The sequence below is a fragment of the Schistocerca cancellata genome, chromosome 5 (genome assembly GCF_023864275.1).
Source record: "Schistocerca cancellata isolate TAMUIC-IGC-003103 chromosome 5, iqSchCanc2.1, whole genome shotgun sequence".
Taxonomy (NCBI): Eukaryota; Metazoa; Arthropoda; class Insecta; order Orthoptera; family Acrididae; genus Schistocerca; species Schistocerca cancellata.
The window spans coordinates 613,556,719-613,581,447 of record NC_064630.1 but is presented as its reverse complement, the minus strand read 5'-3'; the positions used below and the strand labels follow the sequence as shown (position 1 = coordinate 613,581,447).

Below are 24,729 nucleotides of genomic sequence, written 5' to 3'. Positions count from 1 at the left end.
GAGACGTATATAGCGTTCAAACACTGAAGCTAATCTGAATTCATGCAGAAACTCGTTATCTTCAAACTATTCTCGGTGACGTATGTTGAAAAAAAAAAGCGGTGCAACCAGTCACGTGAGCAGCTCCTTTCCCTTGTACGAAATCGTGACCGGAACTTCACACACCGGCAGAAAATGTTGCCTTGAAGCATGTGGTGGACAACGTTGTCTGACGGCTTCCACTTTAAAAGCTGAAGCGGTAACGTTTCGCCATATACCCGACTCGTTTTGGAGACCTCAGGGTCAGATCAGCTGGTGAGAGCATTGAATAACCACGACAGGTCGCACTGCTGCAGCGTCGGGCAAGTACCAGTCTATTCCACTCTGCTACAGCACAGGTGGACGCAACCGTACACACACACACACACACACACACACACACACACACACACACACATTGCCATTAACACAAATACGCTAGCTTCCTTCATTTCAGTTTGAGATGCCGAATGCAAATACTGATTCATATGAACTAGTATCGCCTATAGTCGAAATTCGACTGAGTGTGTTTTAAAGTAACGAAAGTCTATTATGTTATAAAATAGATTGAAATTTATTCATCTGCAGATTCTTCGTTCTTAGCCGAACACAGCCTTACAAAACAACAGTAGATTAATCATCATCAGCATCCACATTATTCATGTTCTCTCTAGCTCTTCGTATTTCAGTCCGACCCGTTAGTGTTCTTCTTCGAGGTCTAACCTAAAACATAATCAGGAAAGTCGTAACCATTCAAAACGAAGAAACTGAAAGTGGGAACTTACTTCAGTTTTTATGGGTTCGGTGGCAAATGAGTAGAAAGTTAGTTCCGTTTACTCTTAGACAAAACTAAGCGAAAGAACAACGTCAAAAACAACGTTATGTACAGTCTGTGTTGCACCCAATAGTTTCATTACTATTTTTTGATTCTCACTGCTGCCAACATCAACAATCCAGCAGTTGTGGTATTGTAGCTGCCCGCTATGCGTGTTTACTGCAAGTAAACCATGTAAACGCGTACATCTCTACATCTACATCTACATCCATACTCCGCATGCCACCTGACGGTGTGTGGCGGAGGGTACCTTGAGTACCTCTATCGGTTCTCCCTTCTATTCCAGTCTCGTATTGTTCGTGGAAAGAAGGATTGTCGGTATGCCTCTGTGTGGGCTCTAATCTCTCTGATTTTATCCTCATGGTCTCTTCGTGAGATATACGTAGGAGGGAGCAACATACTGCTTGACTCTTCGGTGAAGGTATGTTCTCGAAACGTTGACAAAAGCCCGTACCGAGCTACTGAGCGTCTCTCCTGCAGAGTCTTCCACTGGAGTTTATCTATCATCTCCGTAACGCTTTCGCGATTACTAAATGATCCTGTAACGAAGCGCGCTGCTCTCCGTTGGATCTTCTCTATATCTTCTATCAACCCTATCTGGTACGGATCCCACACTGCTGAGCAGTATTCAAGCAGTGAGCGAACAAGCGTACTGTAACCTACTTCCTTTGTTTTCGGATTGCATTTCCTTAGGATTCTTCCAATGAATGTCAGTCTGGCATCTGCTTTACCGACGATCAACATTATATGATCATTCCATTTTAAATCACTCCTAATGCGTACTCCCAGATAATTTATGGTATTAACTGCTTCCAGTTGCTGACCTGCTATTTTATAGCTAAATGATAAAGGATCTATCTTTCTGTGTATTCTCAGCACATTACACTTGTCTACATTGAGATTCAATTGCCATTCCCTGCACCATGCGCCAATTCGCTGCAGATCCTCCTGCATTTCAGTACAATTTTCCATTGTTACAGCCTCTCGATACACCACAGCATCATCTGCAAAAAGCCTCAGTGAACTTCCGATGTCATCCACCAGGTCATTCATGTATATTGTGAATAGCAACAGTCCTATGACACTCCCCTGCGGCACACCTGAAATCACTCTCTTGAATGCGATTTCACGAAATCTTGTTTCTTTCGCTGTCATTTCTACATAAATGAAATATTGTACGTTATCGAAATAATTCTTTGATTTATGTAGAATTCTTGGGTCGTTTGTATGTGTCCTTAATAACTGACGTTGAAAAATAGATTTTATGTTAACGCAGGCATAGATTTTATGTTAACGCAGGCAAAGTAACGTTTGCCTTATGACAGCACAACATGAATGCCATTGTATCACGTACAATATCCTCTGATTCTAAATGTTTTGAATTACAAAATCTGCATTATAAATTCAACAAACGGCAATTGTCAATGTCAAAATTATGTGAGGTAGCCTTCAGTGCAGAATTAAATATATCGTTCAGTAAAAAAGTTGTATTATCACTATGAATGTTCACATTCCTCTTACTTTCTCTGCGACAAAATTGAGTCTGTCTAGCTCTGCGTCTTTCTGTCTGTCCCGTTGGCGTTCTTCTTCTAGTCATAGCCTAATATAAATATATCCGAACAACATCGCTTTGGACGCTTCCATTGTAGAGAGCCCTTCCCGGCACAAAGTAACAATGCGGACGCGATCGAACGGCGGTATGCACCGTCTAAGCATGGTTGAACTACAGACAACACGAGCCGCGTACCTCTCTCCTGGTGGAATGACTAGAACTGATTGGCTGTCGAACCCTACTCCTGCATGTTTGTTTACATCTTTGGGATGCTTTAGTGACATCTCTGAACAGTCAAAGGGATCTTCAGGAGTTCTGGGAACCGGGGTGATACAAAACTTTTTTGATGTGTGTAGTTTCCATGCAATACGGGGAACCAGAAGCCGTAGATATTCAGAATGAAAAAATTAAATATTAGGTATCACTTCAAATTTTATGGTGGCAGATGACTACAAAGTTGCTCTTACAAGAAAGTAAGTGAAGTAACGACGCCAGTATACAATGGTATTTACATACTTCATCATTACGACATTTTGATTTCCACTGCTGAAAACATCATCGACCTAACAGTCGTCATATTGTAGCTGTCTGGTGTTCATGCGTTAATTGCAACGAGTCATGTAAACATGAACGTCTGAAGAGTGCGATTTCACGAAACGTTGTTACTTCCCGCCTTATTTCTGTCATGGCACCTGATCGGTACGTATGGCATACTTTGGTACAACTTCAATTATCGATGATCACATACTGGAGATTTTAATGCATGGTGGAGAAGGTAGCATCAGAATTACGAATATGGAAGCATCTACTTCAGTTTTACCACTCTTGACTACTGTGTACAAACATAATTTTTTTCTTTGTGCACTTGTATGGCAAAATACGTTTCGAAGTATATATGTTTCATTGCCCTCCTTGCATAATTAATGCCCAAAATCGGTATAAGTTTACGTTTTCACGTTACAAAAATAGTTCTGAAATGTAATTCATTGTATTATCAGTGCAGATACACGACAGTCGTGTGAAGTTCTCCCATTTCCTACGGCAAATGATGTACTACGCTTCAGAGTGACATTGATCGTGACCGGACCCAATATCTCACGAAATGAGCGTCTAACGAATAAACTACAAAGAATGAAACTGGTCTAGCTTGAAGGGGGAAACCAGAGGGCGCTATGGTTGGCCCACTAGGTGGCGCTGCCATAGGTCAAACGGATATCAACAGCTTTTTTAAAAATAGGAACCCTCATTTTTTATTTCATATTCGTGTAGTACGTAAAAAAATATGAATGTTTAAGCTGGACCACTTTCTTCGCTTTGTGATAGATGGCGCTGTAATAGTCACAAACATATAGCTCACAATTTTAGACGTTCAGTTCGTAACAGGCAAGTTTTTAAATTAAAATACAGAACGTAGTTACGTCTGAACATTTTATTTCTGTAGTTCCAATGTGATACATGTACCTTTTGTGAACTTATCATGCTGTTACAGCGTGATTACCTGTAAATACCACATTAATACAACAAATGCTCGAAATGATGACCGTCAACCTCAAAGCATTTGGCAATACGTCTAACGGCATTCCTCTCAACAGCGAGTAGTTCGCCTTCCATGATGTTCGCACATGAATTGACAATGCGCTGACGCATATTGTCAGGCGTTGTCGGTGGATCACGATAGCAAATATCCTTCAACTTTCCCCACGTCAGATCCGGTGAACGTGCGGGCCATGGTATGGTGCTTCGACGACCAATCACCTGTCATGAAATATGCTATTCAGTACCGCTTCAACCGCACGCGACCTATGTGCCTGGCATCCATCATGTTGGAAGTACATCGCCATTCTGTCATGAAGTGAAACATCTTGTAGTAACATCGGCAGAACATTATGTAGGAAATAAATAAGCATACACTGCACCATTTAGATTGCCATCGATAAAATGGGAGCCAATTATCCTTCCTCCGGTAATGCCGCACCATGCATTAACCCGCCAAGCTCGCTGATGTTCCACTTGTCTGAGACATCGTGGATTTCCCGTTGCCCATTAGTGGATATTATGCCGGTTTACGTTACCGCTGTTGGTGAATGACGCTTCGTCGTTAAATAGAACGCATGCAAAAAATCTGTCATCGTCCCATAATTTCTCTTGTGCCCTGTGGCAGAACTGTACACGACGAAAAAAGTCGTCGCCATGCAATTCCTGGTGCATAGAAATATGGTACGAGTGCAATCGATGTTGAGGTAGCATTCTCAATACCGATTCTGGCGCAATTTGTCTGTTACTGCTGTGCGGATTTGCCGCGACAGCAGCTAAAACACCTGCTTGGGCATCATCTTTTGTTACAGGTCGTGGTTGACGTTTAACATGTGGCTGAACAGTTCCTGTTTCCTTAAATAACGTAACTATCCGGCGAACGGTCCGGACACTTGGATTATGTCCAGGATACCGAGCAGCATACATAACTCACGCCCGTTGGCATTTGGATCACAATAGCCATACATCAACACGATATCGACCTTTTCCGCAAATGGTAAACGGTCCATTTTAACACGGGTAATGTAGCACGAAGCAAATACCGTCCACACTGGCGGAATTTTACATGATACCACTTACTTATACGTTTGTGACTATTACAGCGCCATCTGTCACAAAGCGAAAAAAGTGGTCCAACTAAAACCTTCATATTTCTTTACGTACAACACGAATATGTAATAAAAATGGGGGTTCCTATTTTAATAAACGCATCTGATATCCGTTTCACCTATGGCAGCGCCATCTAGCGGACGAACCATTGCGCCATCTGGTTTCCCGCTTCAAGCTAGACGAGTTCTGTTCTTTGTAGTTTTTTCGTTTGATGCTTAAATTCGTGAGATATTTGGCCCGGTCACTATCAATGGACCACCCTATATATATATATATATATATATATATATATATATAGTCACCAAGCCTCAGTGGACATCGGTCAGAACGGCCTACCAACCATTCCGACTACGGAAATCCGACCCTTGGTTACAGAGCCGGTGCAGAACCGCCGTGTGAACATCATCATCCAAAAAATTATTCAAGTGGCTCTGAGCGCTATGGGACTCACCTTCTGAGGTCATCAGTCCCCTACAACTTAGAATTACTTAAACCTTACTAACCTAAGGATATCACACACATCCATGCCCGAGGCAGGATTCGAACCTGCGACCGTAACTGTCTCGCGGTTCCAGACAGTAGCGCCTAGAACCGCACGGCCACTCCGGCCGGCGAATATCATCATCGTTGGATAACATCTTTCCCCTCCAGATATTCTTCCCTGATTGCTTGAGCCCTGTCGTCTGTGGTCGATCTCTATGGCCTTCCATCCAGATCAACATCACCCACGTCTCTGATACCTGGGGCCAAGTTGTTGACAGAATTTCACTGTTGCTGGACGCTAAGTTGCATTTCGTTCGTATATCACTCGACTTTTGCTGTGAATGTGTGTATAGTTTGTACTTTTAGCCCACAAGAATCGTACTGACCTGCGTGCTTCAGTTTTGGATGAGGGTTCAAGTTGATGGGCCGTTTCACTCCCACAGTGTGGTGCACGTGTTAACCGTACCGCAGCAGAATTGTGTATGCTGGGAATCAATAACATCTACCCTCTTCTTACTTTGCGCCACTCTTTTATTTAGCAAAGGAATTCGCCAAACAGCAGTGCGAACTGAGAAGTTATTTTATTTTGTTTTCGTTACCAGTTTCGGTAATTCAGTGTGTCATATTCAGGCCCCATCTGTAGCTCTCAGAAATTGTAGATACCAGTATACAGGGGCCCCCTGTTTCTGAATGTCGTAAATTTTTCCTCCAAGTCCTTCCTTTCGAAAACTTGACTGCATCCAAGCACATCTGCAGTCCAAGAATGTGTTCAAGGATATTTGACCATGCTCCTGGTCTGCAGATGTGATCAGTTGCAGTCAAGTTTTCGAAAGAAAGGACTTGGGGTACAAATTTACGACATTCAGAAACAGGTGGCCCCAGTGTGCTGGTATCGACAGTTTTTGAGAGGTTCAGATGGGGCCTGCAAATTTTGAAATGTCCCTGATGGATTTGTTACTCAGATGACTGTAAATGACTAGTCCACCTTAGAACTCATTGAGACCACCTGACCATTCTGCTGTTACTGCTTCTTTATTGACAACAAAATATTTCCCACTTCCTTTTGTACTCGCGAGTCCACTTATCGAGACATCCAATTATCCAATTTTCGATTCTGCTGTGAGACTTGCCACGTACTTTTTATTTCATTTTTATTTTATATACATACAGGCGAACAGTGGCCACGCCCCATGCTAATGTCTGCTAATAGACGTCCAGATACTTTTGGTATGCCACTGTTAAAAGACGAAAGGCCTGTTTCCATACAGAAACCACTTGTATCATCGTTTAGGGTGAGCTATGACGACAACTTTGGTCCACACACCAGCGCCGAACATCACTGTGCCTCTTCCGGTTTTTGTTGTGTCTAGACAAGACAGCCTAGACACAATGAGAGGAAGCCGAAAGGCACGCGCTTAAACTCACGCAGGCTGGCGTGAGGTCTTAAACAGGATACGTAATAAATGCTATAAAGAAAAGTACGTAGCTTCAGGAATACTTAACTTTAATCCACATTTGTAGAACATCGCTCTTGATGATACATTAATAGAATCTCAATATCAATTGAATACGGCGCCTTGCTAGGTCGTAGCAAATGTAGCTGAAGGCCATGCTAACTATCGTCTCGGCAAATGAGAGCGTAATTCTCAGTGAACCATGGCTAGCAACGTCGGCTGTACAACTGGGGCTGAGTGCTAGGATCTGTCTCTAGACCTGCCGTATGGTGGCGCTCGGTCTGCAATTACTGACAGTGGCGACACGCGGGTCCGTCGTATACTAGCGGACCGCGGCCGATTTAAAAGCTACCACCGAGCAAGTGTGGTGTCTGGCGGTGACACCACAGTTTTACTGAGGAAAAATGGGCTGACGTGCAGAGACATCACTGAACGTATCTCAGACAGAGTTAGATCCTGCATTGACACAGTCACGGCGAACGTCGCCGACGCAAAAGGAGAAAAAGCCGTGTACCCGGCGTGTTTACACCAACTTCAATGGTTCGTGCGCATGACAGGTGTTTTTATTTACGTATTCTAACACATACAGTGCCATCTACTGATCTATTTTCACACTATTTTTTTCTTCTGCCATACGTTTTCTCCTTTCTCCGATAATATTCCGTTGCAATTTGATGTCATTGTGACCAGTGGTGTTATTTCTACAGCACTTTGAAATTTTAATTTAAATTATAATCATCCTTTATATGTATTATAAAACACACCCAATCGATGAATGAGTTTTGTGTGTGATAAACTTATCATTGCCGAGATGTGAATACGCAGGCGGTGCATAGTTGTATACATATTGTTATCACAATGAATGTTATGGAGTCATTCTCCATAATGGCCACTTATCATAAATTGAGGAGAAAAGTAATTATTTTTCATGAACATATTGTTTTCATGAGATCAAAAGTAAGCAATACGGCCCGTGGTGTAGGAGTAGCGTCTTCGACTATTAATCAAATCATCATTGGCCCGGGTTAGAACCCCACCACCGTTGAAGTTTTCAATATAAATCATCAGCATTGGCGGCCGAAGATCTCTGGAATAAGAAGTCACCCTCATTCTGCCACGGCCCTTGTCAAAGAGAGCGGAGGAGTGGTCAGCGGGTCAGGGCACTCTCTTGTCCTCCAGGTGGAAAACTGCCCCTAAACGCGGAAGAATCAGCAATTATCAACGGCATCAGAACACAAGGCAACGGAAACCACTGCATTAAAGACAATTAATGTGTATCCATAGGACATGTGGCCTGTTGTTGAAAAAGTGTCATGATGATTTCTCAATTGGCAGAAATATTCGGAATAGTCCCCCATTTGGATCTCTGGGAGCAGAGAGGCAAGGCGAAGGTGACCAAGAGAAAAAGTGTGAGCAACCAACGAAAGGATAACGTTCTACGAGATGGGGTGTGTAATGTTAGAAGTTTGAACGTGTTGGGGAAGCTAGAAAAACTTAAAGGGGAAATGCTAAGGTTCAGTCTATATATAATGGTAGTCAGTCAAGTGAAATGGAAAGAAGACAAGGATTTCTGGTCAGATGAATACGAGGTAATATCGTCAGCAGCATAAAATCGTACAACGGGAGTAGGATTAGATGTGAATAGAAAGGTGGGGCAGAGAGTGTATTACCGTCAACAGTTCAGGGACCAAGTTGTCATCATAATCGACAGCAAATCAAATGAAGATGAAGATATAGAGAAAGTGTATGAGGATATAGAACGAGTAGTTTAGTACGTAAAGGGAGATGAAAAACTAATAGACGGGGAGATACTGGAAGGCTTCAGTTAGATTTCATCACGATCAGGCAGATAATCCGAAATAAAATACTGGATTGTCAGGGGTACCCAGGAGCAGATCCAGATTCAGATCACAATTTGGTAGTGACGAACAGTACTCTGAAGTTTAAGAGACTAATCAGGAATAATCAATGGGCATATAAATTGGATACGGAAGAGGTACTGAATGAAGAGATATGATTTGAATTCACTACTGATACAGATACTGCGATAAGGAATAGGTCAGTAGACATTTCAGTTGAGCAGGAATGGAAATCTCTAAAAAGGGCGACCACAGATGTTGGAAAGAAAAACGTAGGTACAAAGTTGGTAGCTGCGAAGAAATAACGGGTAGCAGAAGAAATATTTCAGTTCATCGATGAAAGAAGAAAGTACAAAAAACTTCAGGGAAATTCAGGGAAACAGAAATACAAATCACTTAGGAATGAAATCAACTGAAAGTGCATGAAAGCTAAGGTGAAATGGCTGCATGAAAAATGTGAACAAATTGAAAAAATGACAATCAGAAGGACTGACTCAGGATATAAAAAAGTCAAAACAACCTTCGGTAAAATTAAAAGCAATGAGGGTTACATTAAGAGTGCAATGGGAATTCCACTGTTAAGTGCAGCGGAGAGAGAGGATAGGTAGAAAGAATACATTCACGTCTCTGCAAGAGGAAAACTTGTCCGATGTGGTAGAGGAACATGAGCGTATTTAGGAGAGATACGGGATTCAGTATTAGAATCAAGATTTAAGAGAGCCTTGGAGAACTTAGGATCAAATATGGCAAAGAAGATTTATATCACTCCATCAGAATTTCTGAAATGATAGAGGCTAGTGAGAAAAATCTAATGTTCACCATGGTGTATCGAATGTATGAGTCTGAGTTTATATCATCTGACTTTCGGAAAAATATGATCCACACAATTGGAAAAACTGCAAGAGATGACAACTACGAGAATTATCGCTTAACAGCTCATGCATCCATGCTGGTGACAATAGTAATATGCAGAAGAATGAAAAACAAAATTGAGAATATGTTAGATGACGATCAGTTTCACCTTAAGTAAGGTAAAGGCACGAAAGAGACAGTTCTGAAGTTGCGGCTGATAATGGAAGCGAGACTAAACGTAAATCAAAACACGTTATTAGCATTCGTCGACGTGGCAAAAGCGTTCGACAATTTCAAATAGTTCAAGATATTCCAAATTCTGGGGAAAATATGGGTAAGCTATACGGAGAAACGGGTAATGTACAACATGTACAAGAGGAAAGAGAGAATAATAAGAGTGGAAGACCAAGAACGGAGTGCTCGGACTAAAACGGGTGTTAGACACGGGTATAGTCATTCGCACCTCCCGTTCACTCTATACACTGAAGAAGCGATGATGGAAATAAAAGATAATTGGCATTGTGGAGTTTCCAGGTGAGAAGATATCAATAATAAGATTGGCGAATGACATTGCTATCCGCAGTGAAAGTGAGGAAGAATTACAGAATGGGTTGAATGGGATGAACAATCTCATGAGTACAGAATATGGAGTGAGAGTAAATCAGAAAAAGACAAAAGCAATGAGAAGCAGCAGAAATGAGAACACCGATAAACTTAACATCAGAACCGATAGTCACGGTGTAGAGGAAGCTAAGGAATTCTGCTACCTAGGCTGTAAAATAACGCATCGTGGGGAAAGAGGACATGAAAAGCAGACTAGCAATGGCAGAAACGGAATTCTCGGCGTGGAAATGTCTTCTAGTATCTGTCATAGGCCTTAATTTCAGGAAGAAATTTCTGAGAATGTACGTTTGGAGTACAGCATTGTATGAAATCATGGACTACGGGAAAATTGGAAAAGAAGAAAATCGAAGCCATTGAGACAGACGAATGTTGACAGTTAGGTGGATTGACAAGACAAGGAATGACGATGTTCTGTGCAGATTCGAAGAGAAAGGAATATACGGAAAACACTGACACGCAGAATGCACAGGATGATGGAAATCGGCTAAGATAACAGGGAATAACTTTCCTGGCTATAGAGAGAGCTGTAGAGGGTAAAAAATTTGCGAGAAAGAAAGAGATTAGAATACATCCAGCAAATGATTTAGTACGTCGGCTACAAGCCTACAGGAGAAGAATTCGTGGCGGACCGCATCAAACCAGTCTAAATAGCAAGCACGCATGTGCTTCTCAGTGCTTTCTCATAACTGTGTGACGAAGATAGAGCTTCTGTCTGACTTTCTGCAGCCATAAATGTGTGGAAATTTAAATTCTGGGTCTCGCGTCTAACGCTGCTTTACTTGATATAAGTAATGATTATGTGTCGTCTGTCGATCCAACTGCATTAAGAAATTTAATTCACAGCATTAGGGAAATATCATGTTACATCGAGTTCGTGGTTACGTAATGTAATCCTGAAGTTGGTCATTTCGGTGCTTGAAAATTTCAGTATCGATGGTTCACCTACGTTAAACTCTACGGACTTGTCCAAAATCCTGATGCCCTTCGCTGTACCTGACCGGTTTGTATTGTGAGTTCTTCCTGCTTATACCGGATTTAGGAATGCTGTGCGAAAATATGTGCAGGGCTGTTGTCCACATTCCTCATCACGTATAGGACATACAGAATTACTGCTATTACTGTTGTTTAGACGAGTAATTTGCTGTATTCTTGTTTCTACATCTACGTTTCTCATACTAATCTCTCCAATAGTACTGCCGTGCTAGTGAACTGCCTATTCTTAATAGTTTTTCAGCAGTATTTATTATTCCTGAGGTTACTTGGAAGGCATTCGTTCAATCAGTTTGTCTTATTTTACCCAACACTGGCATATATTCTTTGCTTTATTGTTTAATCTGAGGTTGCTCCCACTAGTCAACAATTCACGCTTTTTAATTTTCCCCATTACTTTTCATCAGCTTCCCCATTAAAGACATTGTGTGCAGTTAGCTGTATTTCGTTACCGGTTTCCACGTAGTTGTTGAGCGACTTCTCCCATCTAAATGACTCATGTTCTTTGTTCCTTAACAATGTTAACATCAGTCCATTGGTTTTCTCTATAATATCGAAAGACTTTATATTCTTTCGGTCTCTTCATCCGTTATAAACCTATTTTCCATAGTCGTTTGAAGGGTTTCATATACTAATATTATCAGAATGATGATGGTCTAATATCTGACATTAATATGTGGAAATTTAAGTTCTGTGTCTCACGTCTATTGCATGACTTCACGTGTATATAAACACACAAGCCTTACGCGTCATACTGTGTTCAACAATAATAGAAGCTTTACAGCAACTGATTTACTGTTCTAAGGTTTATGCAAGTAACGTTACCCGATTTCATCTTAACTGGAAAGCTTTAATTTGTTTTTGTAGGAAACGGTGCCACTGTGTTCACGTGACAGTCAGACAAAGTTGTTCCCTGCAGTTCCCCACAAGCATGTGTTCTGTGCTAACGCAAAAGCTTCCGTGTCTTCAGCTTAGGCCACCTTAGAATATAGTATGTACTGAATACCGTGCGTGATCTTATACGGCTCCCCTCCTGTTTATGATATTCGCTACTGATCTATCTCTCCACTTTTTACGTATTTACTAATTTCAAAAACTAATCAGTTTTATTCATTTTCTTCTACGAAACTATTTTTAAATTCATTTTATCCACAGTGTCTATTTTTTGGGCATAGTCATCCATGAGTATTTACAAGTGATGAGACTTTCGTGTATGAGACCCTCGAAGACTGCCACGAAAGTGGTTCATACACTTTATTACATAACCTTAACCGCGCAATATTCATGATGAGATACAAGAAAATTTACTCTACGAAGAAGATATACTAGCCCAAATGATACCAATCTCTGTTGCGCAATTTGAAGTGAAGGGATTGAAGACCGATGAACTGATTAATGACGACAGTGGGGTGGCAGTCTTTTCATTTCAGTTTTTTCTGTGAGGTGGGCATAGCGAGATTGCCAAACTTTCCCGTGTGAGGCCACGAGTTACAACGTGTCATACGTTGGTACTCGTTTTCGGCGCTTGCAAATTACTCCTGTCTTCGTCCTTTGTCTACTGAGAAAGCCCGTATTTGGTAGATCTGGCCTTGTATCTGTAATGTAATGTATATTTCTCAAGGTTGTTCACCTCCCTCTAACCGTAACTGGTAACGATAATAAGCTGATATCACCTAAAAACCAGTTATCGAAGAAAATCTATGCAGAAGTGCTTTCAGTGCTCATTTTTTTTCCATACGAAATTCTTCTGCTAATTCATTCAAATGCTTCACATTAAATTCCTACATATTCGTAGTAATTATTATTCTGGAGATGTATCACAAGAGATAATGATCCAAGCCGTTTTATCATATTGTAATTCTGTGCAAAACAATCTCAGTGTGGTTGCAAACGGATCTCACTGTTCTGCACACTGATTTCATATAGCATTGGGACTTGTTCTTAAATTGTATGTACCCATTATCGATGTTTAAGAACTATGATTGTTTCTTTAATATAAATTCAGGAATCAATCAAGAATTTACTATAAAAACAAGCTCATTATAAGAATAAGCTTCCTGACGAACAATAAAATACCAAAGGTAATCATGCACAGTACCGAAACCACTATGCAACAGTATAGAAAGTCAAGTGTATACCAACACATTAGCAACTCGTGTCTAAGCTCTTTGGACCATCTGGCAGAAGCTTCACAACAAGATTTCAGGAGCACATAGATGTGCTGCGTCTCAAAACCATGAACGAATCTAGCCTTGTCACACACTCTGCCCAAAACAGTTATTCTATAAACAGCATAGAACGGAACCTCCAAATATTTCGTCTAGCCAACAAAGGCATGGCACTTGACATTTTTACAGAAACTGAAATCTTTATCAACACACAGCATCTGACTACCCACTCAAAGAACAGTAGGTTTAAGAAACAACTTTTCCCTTCAGAATTTTGAAGACTTAATAGTTTAAAACAGCAAATTAGTCAACTAACTACCCCCCCCCCCCCCTCGTCACACACAACCCAATGTCCCAGCCTCTCTCCCTCTCTTTACATCCTAACTATTAGATTTCCGTCTCCCTTTTCCGTAGAGTCTCATCGTAAATAACTTTAAATATCGTACCATAGAATACATCCTGTACTGTATGTCTAAATGTCCCAGCACGTGGTGGCCGAGCGGTTCTAGGCGCTCCAGTCCGGAACCGCGCTGCTGCTACGGTCGCAGGTTCGAATCCTGCCTCGGGCATGATTGTTTGTGATGTCCTTAGGTTTAAGTAGTTCTAATTCTAGGGGGCTGATGACCTCAGAAGTTGAGTCCCATAGTGCTCAGAGCCATTTGAACCATTTGTCCCAGCACTCTACTGTTAAAATAAATCAGTACCTGTATATACACTCCTGGAAATTGAAATAAGAACACCGTGAATTCATTGTCCCAGGAAGGGGAAACTTTATTGACACATTCCTGGGGTCAGATATATCACATGATCACACTGACAGAACCACAGGCACATAGACACAGGCAACAGAGCATGCACAATGTCGGCACTAGTACAGTGTATATCCGCCTTTCGCAGCAATGCAAGCTGCTATTCTCCCATGGAGACGATCGTAGAGATGCTGGATGTAGTCCTGTGGAACGGCTTGCCATGCCATTTCCACCTGGCGCCTCAGTTGGACCAGCGTTCGTGCTGGACGTGCAGACCGCGTGAGACGACGCTTCATCCAGTCCCAAACATGCTCAATGGGAGACAGATCCGGAGATCTTGCTGGCCAGGGTAGTTGACTTACACCTTCTAGAGCACGTTGGGTGGCACGGGATACATGCGGACGTGCATTGTCCTGTTGTAACAGCAAGTTCCCTTGCTGGTCTAGGAATGGTAGAACGATGGGTTCGATGACGGTTTGGATGTACCGTGCACTATTCAGTGTCCCCTCGACGATCACCAGTGGTGTACGGCCAGTGTAGGAGATCGCTCCCCACACCATGATGCCGGGTGTTGGCCCTGTGTGCCTCGGTCGTATGCAGTCCTGATTGTGGCGCTCACCTGCACGGCGCCAAACACGCATACGACCATCATTGGCACCAAGGCAGAAGCGACTCTCACCGCTGAAGACGACACGTCTCCATTCGTCCCTCCATTCACGTCTGTCGCGACACCACTGGAGGCGGGCTGCACGATGTTGGGGCGTGAGCGGAAGACGGCCTAACGGTGTGCGGGACCGTAGCCCAGCTTCATGGAGACGGTTGCGAATGGTCCTCGCCGATACCCCAGGAGCAACAGTGTCCCTAATTTGCTGGGAAGTGGCGGTGCGGTCCCCTACGGCACTGCGTAGGATCCTACGGTCTTGGCGTGCATCCGTGCGTCGCTGCGGTCCGGTCCCAGGTCGACGGGCACGTGCACCTTCCGCCGACCACTGGCGACAACATCGATGTACTGTGGAGACCTCACGCCCCACGTGTTGAGCAATTCGGCGGTACGTCCACCCGGCCTCCCGCATGCCCACTATACGCCCTCGCTCAAAGTCCGTCAACTGCACATACGGTTCACGTCCACGCTGTCGCGGCATGCTACCAGTGTTAAAGACTGCGATGGAGCTCCATATGCCACGGCAAACTGGCTGACACTGACGGCGGCGGTGCACAAATGCTGCGCAGCTAGCGCCATTCGATGGCCAACACCGCGGTTCCTGGTGTGTCCGCAGTGCCGTGCGTGTGATCATTGCTTGTACAGCCCTCTCGCAGTGTCCGGAGCAAGTATGGTGGGTCTGACACACCGGTGTCAATGTGTTCTTTTTTCCATTTCCAGGAGTGTATATTACCTGTAGCTGCTGTAAAAAGAATCTGCTTTCACTCATATTCCAGATAATTTTAATGTAAGAACAGACATAAGTGAGCAGCTTTTCTACTTCCATTCTTGTTGTTTTTTAAATGTAAGCACAAACAGCTGCAATTTTCTACAAATACTAATACTTCATTTTATTTTTGGGCATTCGTGTTAACGCCAGCTTTGACTGAAGTATTTGCCCACAAATTAACTCTATCATACACTGAAGGCCAAAGAAACTAGTATAGGCATGCGTATTCAAATACAGAGATATATAAACAGGCAGAATACGGCGCTGCGGTCGTTTACTGCTACTGTAATGGTAGATTATCAGGATTTACGTGAGTTTGAACGTCGTGTTACGATCATGGGATACAGTACCTCCGATATATTGATGAAGTGGGGATTTTCCGGTACAATAATTTCACGAGTGTACGGTGAATATCAGGAATCCGGTAAAGCATCAGATCTCCGACATTACTGCGGCCAAAAAAAATCCCGGAAGAATGGGACCAAGACGATTGAAGAGAATGGTTCAACGTGACACAACTGCTACTCTTCCGCAGATTGCAGCTGATTTCAATGCTGGGTCATTAACAAGTGTCAGCGTGCGAACCATTCAACGAAACACCATCGATATGGACTTTCGGAGCCGAAGGCCCACTCTTCTACAGTTGATGACTGCACGACACAAGGATTTACGCCTCGCCTGGTCCCGTCAACGCCGACGCTGGACTGTTGATGACTGGAAACATATTGCCTGATCGGAAGAGTCTCGTTTCCAATTATATCGAGCGGATGGACGTGTACGGGTACGGAGACAGCCTCAATATCCATGGACCCTGCACGACACCAGGGTACTGTTCAAGCTGCCAGAGGCTCTGTAACGGTTTGGGGCGTGTGCAGTTGGAGTGATGTGGGACCGCTGATAAGTCTAGATACGACTATGACATGTGACACGAACATAAGCATCCTGTCTGATCACCTGCATCCATTCATACCCATTGCGTATTCCGACGGACATGGGAAATTCCAGCAGGACAATGTGACGCCTCACCCGTCCGGAATTGCTACAGAATGGCTCCAGGAACAATCTTCTGAGTTTAAACACTTCCGCTGGCCACCAAACTCCCCAGACATGAACATTATGGAGGATATCTTGGATGTCTTGCAATGTGCTGTCCTGCACCCCTTCGTATTCTTACGGGTTTGTAGACAGCCCTGCAGGATTCATAGTGTCAATTCCCTCCAGCAGTAATTCAGGGGTTAGTCGAGTCCATGCCACGTCGTGATGCGGCATTTCAGGTGTATCAGTTTCTTTGGTTCTTCAGTGTATGTTAAGGTAAGAATAGAAATAAGACACCAGATCAGCTGAAGTTTGTTCTTTTAGTTTTTTATTGATTTATTCTGTTTTTGGGCATTGATATTAATGACAGTTTGATTAAAATATTTCCTCTTACATTGACCTTATTAGATGAAAACAGAAACATATAGTGTCTCTGCGTAAATTATATTTTCGTATGAGGTCCTTTGTAACGAGCACAGGTTGTACTGCACGTACTGGCCGGTGGCAAAGTTTCGTATCTACGGTATGTATGTGAGTGATGTGATACCAGCTGTCCACGACAGTGGAAGCTGATTGGGAGGTTTTGACAACAAAGCAGCCCATAGAGTCCCAGTAAATACAGACCTCATTTTCGGCTCTTAATCGACATATAAACAGTATACATGTCGACAGATTCAAGCACTTTCCATCTTCTGGCTCCAGAGCCAATCCCAAGAATTGTGCTTTGAAACAGTCTTGTAACCTGCTGTGCACCATCTGAAGAAAAGCCTGAAAAAGTTCGAAAACCGGTTTATGAAATAAATATCTATTTAAAAACAGTGACTGGTCGCAGTTTTCTGTATTTATATTATGATAGATGATTCCTCATCACGAAAGTCTTGAATGGATGGCGTTAAACTTGATCTACATCTACATTCATACTCCGCAAGCCACCTGAAGGTGTGTGGTGGAGGGTACCCTGAGTACCTCTATCGGTTCTCCCTTCTGTTCCAGTCTTGTATCGTTCGTGGAAAGAAGGATTGTCGGTATGCCTCCGTGTGGGCCTTATCTCTCTGATCTTATCCTCATGGTCTCTTCGCGAGATATACGTACGAGAGACTAATATACTGCTTGATTCATCGGTGAAGGTATGATCTCGAAACTTCAACAAAATCCCGTACCGAGCTACTGAGCGTCTCTCCTGCAGAGTTCATCTATCATCTCCGTAACGCTTTCGCGGTTACTAAATGATCCTGTAACGAAGCGCTCTGGTCTCCGTTGGATCTTCTCTGTGTCTTCTATCAAGCCTATCTGGTACGGATCCCACACCGGTGAGCAGTATTCAAGCAGTGGGCGAACAAGTATACTGTAACCTACTTCCTTTGTTTTCGGACTGCATTTCCTTAGCATTCTTGCAATGAATCTCTGTCTGGCGTCTGCTTTACCGACGATTAATTTTATATGGTCATTCCATTTTAAATCACTCCTAATGCCTACTCCCACATAATTTATGGAATTAACTGCTTCGAGTTGCTGACCTACTATATGGTAGCTAAATGATAAAGGACATTTCTTTCTATGTATTCGCAGTACATTACGTTTGTCTACATTGAGATTCATTTGCCATTCCCTGCACCATGCGTCAATTCGTTGCAGATTCTCCTGCATTTCAATACAATTTTCCATTATTACAACCTCTCGATATACTACAGCATCATCCGCAAATAGCCTCAGTGAAAATGGCTCTGAGCACTATCGGACTTAACGTCTGAGGTCATCAGTCCCCTAGAACTTAGAACTACTTAAACCTAACTAACCTAAGGACATCACACACATACATGCCCAAGGCAGGATTCGAACTTGGGACCGTAATGGTCACGCGGTTCCAGACTGAAGCTCCTAGAACCGCTCGGCCACTTCCGCCGGCTAGAATCGGTGAAAGTCCGATGTTATCCACAAGATCATTTATATATATTGTTGACAGCAACGGCCCTACGACACTCCCCTGCGGCACACCTGAAGTCACTCTTACTTCGGAAGACTTCTCTCCATTGAGAATGACATGCTGCGTTCTGTTATCTAGGAACTCTTCAATCCAATCACACAACTGGTCTGATAATCTATGTGCTCTTACTTTGTTCGTGAGGTTGTTGGCCTGAGAGTAACGACGAATGATGGTAAAACTCAAAATACTCTCTAGTCGTATTGCTTCTGGTCAGAGTTCTATCTCTACTGACATCATGCTTTTCACCCTCACGCAGATGACGACCGACTGGAGCGCCTGCACATAATCTACAAGTGCAAGATAGAACGTACAAAGAAGGCGCTGGACGCCTACTTTTCTTTGAAGAACGTCTTTCCTGAGCTGCTTCTGAACAGAGATCCCCTTGACAGCAACATCCGACAGAGCACCGAAACTGTGTGAGTATTATTCCCTGTCTAAATTCTGTCAATAGCTGTCGCGACAGGTAATAGGACAATATCTCTATTACACAGCTTTAGAACATTAATTTTATAAATGTCAGGGCTCTGCTGATATAAGCGAATATTTTAAGAATGTCTCAAGAGAGATACAGTTCTGCTTTCTACTGGTATCTGCAACAGGTGGTTTTACTGGTGGATAACATGTTTGTAAGTCATTAGTGTCTTTGTTAAGTCGCGGGTGCTGAATTCGAAAAAGAAATCCGTTCTTGCCTGTTGGTCTGTTATGACACCCTCTGTTCTATCTATTGAAATCCTTGAAAGCACTGCATGCTAGTTACTCTTCTGTTCTAAAATGGCTCTGAGCACTATGGGCCTCAACTTCTGAGGTCATTAGTCCCCTAGAACTTAGAACTACTTAAACCTAACTAACCTAAGGACATCACACACATCCATGCCCGAGGCAGGATTCGAACCTGCGACCGTAGCGGTCTCGCGGTTCCAGACTGCAGCGCCTAGAATCGCACGGCCACTTCGGCCGGCTACTGTTCTGTACCTAGATATGTGCGCAGGAGACAGTGGGCGTGGAAAGTGGCTGGGAGACGAGCGGGCGCGAATCCTTAACATTTAATAAATATGTTTATTAATCTGACTCAGTTACTCCGACGACATACATAGGGTTACATAAGTAAGGGGTTCAACGCTCAGATTATAAAAATGTCAAACTTAATATCGCTTGAAATAGAACACTCCGTAAAATAACCTGCGCCTTTGAATTTTTTTCAACCTTAATGTAGAAGGAGCATGAACAAATCACCACCAGTAATAAACAACTGTAAAAGCATGACAAGAAAAATAGGCAATTATTAATTCTCGGTCCAGAATGAAATACAGGGCGAGTCAAAACTGCTTGGACACCTTCATAAGTTGGAAGATTATAGGGAAAATTGAAATGTGATATGGTAACATAGGTTTGATGTGGGGCCGCAACTTTTGGTGTGAATGTCATTCATGGCCGCCATATTGAAATCCGCCATTTTGGATTCAAGTCATATTTTTCTTAAATGGGAAGGGGAGTATATGACACATCAAATAACACCTCTGCTTATGCAGTTGATCTGATGGAGACATACGAGAGCTTTAAACTGCTGCTCGTGTTTGTCCAGTATTAAGATGCTTTTACACCTGTGCGATTTCCCGTGTGCGCTAGGTGCATGCAGCCATTGCACGAAGAGGCAAGGAGTCGCATGCACCAGTGCAAAGTCGCGTATGCCTCTGAATTGTGCGCTCGCGGGCGCAGGAGTCTTCACTTAGGAGACGGGAGGACACATGCCTCTTCTTGCATGTGGAGCAAGTACATCCGCGCGGCAACTAGCCGCAAGGTGTACAGATGTAAACGCACCTTTACAAATACGTGTGGCGTATAAGTGAAGGTTCAAGGTATTAATGACTTTTATCGGCTTGTAGGACTGCTACTTTCTGTAAGAGTGAAACAGCAGAAGCTGAAAACGAGGAACCATTACTGGAAAAAAGTGGCCTGCTTTGGGTAGACTACTGCCTTGGCAGACGAATATGGTTAATACTTCTGACCCCGAAAATGTGTGTCTTCAGCCGCTTCACAGTGAACTGGATTCCGCCAAAACATTTGCGAAAGCCATGAACATAACTTCATGTGAATTCATGTACTTGCGAGAGTAGATTTCAAGGAGTGCTGAAGTCAAAATAAAGTGATTGTGCGTGTGTGTGTGTGTGTGTGTGTGTGTGTGTGTGTGTGTGTGTGTGGTGGGGGGGTGGGGGGAGGAGGATTTTGTACGTCTGCGAATTGGGAGATTAATATTTGATGAACATTTCCTTGATTTGTTGAGTGAAGTTCAAAAAATGGCAAGGCTTTCTTTAGCAAATGTCTGTAAGTGAATTTTTTGCAACTGTAAGGCAGAGAACCGTCGCAGTATTATATAGAAACTACAGAGATCGTACCACCTTTTGGGATGGAAGATGTCACTAAAAATACGTTTCTTGAACGATCGTTTGTTCTTCCCGGATAACAGTAGCGCCGTTAGCGACGAAACGTTATCAAGGCAAGACGGAGTGACGTAATGTTTTACAAATCTATGTCCTTGAGGGAAATTACTGCAGGAAACAGGAAAAAAAAATAATTTTGGGAACGATTGTTGATTCCGGAGTTATTCGTTTGTTTGATTTTTTTGTGCAGTAAAGCATGTCTTGCAGTTTGCTCTTGGAAATAATGTTGCGAGAGTGTGTCATTTTGCCTGAAACAAAAATACATAGGCTGCTGTAAACCAGAAAAGGAGAGGGGCAGAGAGGGAACGAGCATATGGACAGAGAGAGGCGACAGAGGAGACGGGCACAAAGAGTGGGTGGTAGAGAGAGGGGGTATTGGACAGTGAAGGAGGACATGGACTAACAGAAGACTGGAATATGTACAAGGGTCGACCAAAAAGTTTTGGTTTGAGGGCGTTGCTACAGCCTATATGCAACCCAACGTGACTCCGATGTGGGTACACAAGTACCGACGTATGGGCAAGGTGTTGAGTAGAGCCTTCGAAAGGAAAATTATTTATCGTCCTTATATCTATCAGCATAGCGCCGAGTACTCAGCTAGTAGAAGAACTAAGGAATAACTAGAAAATAAAATTACTCAATTATATAAATATACGTAGTACATGTTACGCGCTTTGTTGACATTCTTTGCAGCTACTGATCATAGTTATATAATTAATCATAGTGATCTAAGCTCACCAGGTAAAAGATCATCCAGTCCTTAAGAAAGCTCACTGGACGCTCCACCACTGATGCAAGGCTAGAAAGTGAGGTATCAGCCAGTGGATTGTATCGAATCAGCACAGTAAGATGATGTCGACATGGAGGCACCACTGAATGTTGTGACGGATGATGATGACCCAAAGCATGGGGATAGATGTCAGGGCACGTGGTTTTTTCATATACACTCGCACCTAGCGATTCCGCCGGTTTTGCCTTAACTAACACGTCGACGAAAGGTAGCGCTTTTTTAAGTTATGTCATGGATTATTAGTAGGTTGGATAGCGTACAAATAATCCAGGAACTCTTCCAGATTTTTAACGTCTCATCAGCGTACCAATACGACCACGTAGGTTTGACCTTGGCGGATTTTAGAGCTTTTGCTTCAAAGTTTTGTATATGTAAGTGCGCCCTGAAATGCAGTAAAGATTTCCCATCGCCATGTCATCTGTTGGTTCACAATGTTTCCCGTCGGAACAGAAATAAGTTGACGTCAGAAAGTGCCTATAAAGTTCAGTGAAACCATCTTCGAACTTTCCCGCGATTAGCTCGAAGAATTCAGAAAGTGGGATTATCGTATGGCCGGATACTGCATCGATACTGAGTATAATGTGCGTTTACCGGAGACACATCTGACGAAGATGGTGTACAATGAGAGCAAAGTTGCGAATTTGGTGTCCGCAGCGCCCCCCGGGATTAGCCGAGCGGTCGAAGGCGCAGCAGTCATGGACTGTGTGGGTGATCCCGGCGGAGGATCGAGTCCTCCCTCGGGCATGGGTTTATGTGTTTGTACTTAGGATAATTTAGGTTAAGTAGTGTGTAAGCTTAGGGACTGAAGACCTTAGCAGTTAAGTCCCATAAGATTTTACACACATTTGAGCAACATTTTTGCTGTTCGCTTTCCCCCAGATATAAGATATCTGAAGAAGACGATTGGATGAGCATCAAAATATTGTGCGTAAAATGGAAATAACAAATCGGTTGAACATCCTGAAGCACACCATCAATGATTCACTCCGGTAAAAACAGACATCCCACGAACCATAACATTTCTTTGGCATTCACGGTATGCAAGTGTTTCCTGTCTTCTGGATCTTCATATTGAGTATGCTGTGAACAATCACGTCCTTCAATATGACAGTAGAAATGTTCAGAGGGCTGCACACTTACGTTTCTGGTTCGATGACTACACAGGTAGCTCGACTGTTCTGCCAATTCAGGGATCTGAAACCTATTGAAAATGTGTGGGACTATCTGAAACGTAGCAGTCAATATCCCCACAGTTTCGTAGTTATACGGAATCTGTTCATCAGTGGGTGGTCTCAGCTGGAAACGGCATACCAGAAGGAATTTTGGAGTTCTCTTCGTCGTCCAAATGGTTCAAATGACTCCAAGCACGGCTTAACGTCTGAGGTCATCAATCCCCTAGACTTAGAACTACTTAAACCTAACTAACCTAAGGACATCACACACACCCATGCCCGAGGCAGGATTCGAACCTGCGACCGTAGCAGCAACGTGCTTCCGGACTGAAGCGCCCAGAACCCCTCTGCCTTAGCACCCGCCCTTCTTCGTCCAGTTGAAACCACTATCGAGGCAACAGGCGACGTTCCAAGGTATTAGAGGTATTAGCGTGGTATCTCATGGGTTGACTAGTTTTTGCACTCAGACCTCGAGGTAGAGAGACAGACAAGATATCTGCATCACGTAGCTATAAGTTGACACATTTCATGGTTTGTATGTAGACCAATGATAGTCACTGTGTTTCTCTTGCAGGATGTTCTACGGAATCCCTCAGCTGACGCCCGATGGCTTCCGCGTAACAACGATCGTGTTCATGCCTCCAACAAAGGAGATCGACGTCGCGGCTATCTGCAAGCACGTGATCATCGCCACAGAAACTATGCTGGCACTTGACTACGCTCTTGGCAATATTCTCATCGTCGATCTGAAGCACTTGGCCATGTCCCACATTCTGGCATTCGGGAGCAGTCTAGCTCGAAAAACTGTTTCTATTTATACGGTCAGTGGTAAATCTACTGTAAATTATACTTTCCCTCAGATCTGGTACGCTAGCAGAGCCTTTCAGTTTACCATCATCGTAGCCCTTCTTTCTAAGGTCTGGCCGGTGTGTCTGACCTAGTCGTTGAAACTTTATAATGCGTTTCGACATAGGGCGTTATTAAGATCTGGTACAAAACGTTGCCATAACGACAACAACGCGTATGTTTCACTATAATCGCTAATCAGACTCCCTAAGGTCTTCTACCAAAATCATTATCTGTAGACGGCGAGATATCTTGGCGAAATACGCACAGAATTAGCGAACCATGACACACAAATTTCGAATTCCTCAGCGACATTTTTTAGATGTGAAAAGTAGGAATGTATCTGCGTCTTGAGTGAGGAATAACGTATAATTCTCCCCTTCACGCGCGCACACACACACACACACACACATCCAAACATACACACAAAATTCAAGATTTCGCAACAAACGGTTGCTTCATCAGGAAAGAGGGAAGGAGAGGGAAAGACGAAAGGATGTGGGTTTTAAGGGAGAGGGTAAGGAGACATTCCAATCCCGAGAGCGGAAAGGCTTACCTCAGGGGGGAAAAGGAGAGGTATACACTCGCACACACACACATATCCATTCGCACATACACAGACTCAAGCAGTCTGTGTCTGTGTATGTGCGGATGGATATGTGTGTGTATGCGAGTGTATACCTGTCCTTCCCCCCCCCCCCCCCCCCCCCCGAGGTAAGTCTTTCCGCTCCCGGGATTGGAATGACTCCTTACCCTCTCCCTTAAAACCCACATCCTTTCGTCTTTCCCTCTCCTTGCCTCTTTCCT

General features: G+C 43.3%; 1 protein-coding gene across 1 annotated transcript in view; it reads left to right on the top strand.

The window, feature by feature from the left end:
* Positions 1–24,729, top strand: part of LOC126188854 (clavesin-2-like) — a 95,761-nt gene that overhangs the window by 37,261 nt on the left and 33,771 nt on the right. Inside the window, exons 3-4 of the mRNA XM_049930495.1 lie at positions 18,933–19,092; positions 23,651–23,897. Coding sequence (XP_049786452.1) covers positions 18,933–19,092; positions 23,651–23,897 — 407 coding nt within the window. The remainder of the gene's footprint in view (positions 1–18,932; positions 19,093–23,650; positions 23,898–24,729) is intronic.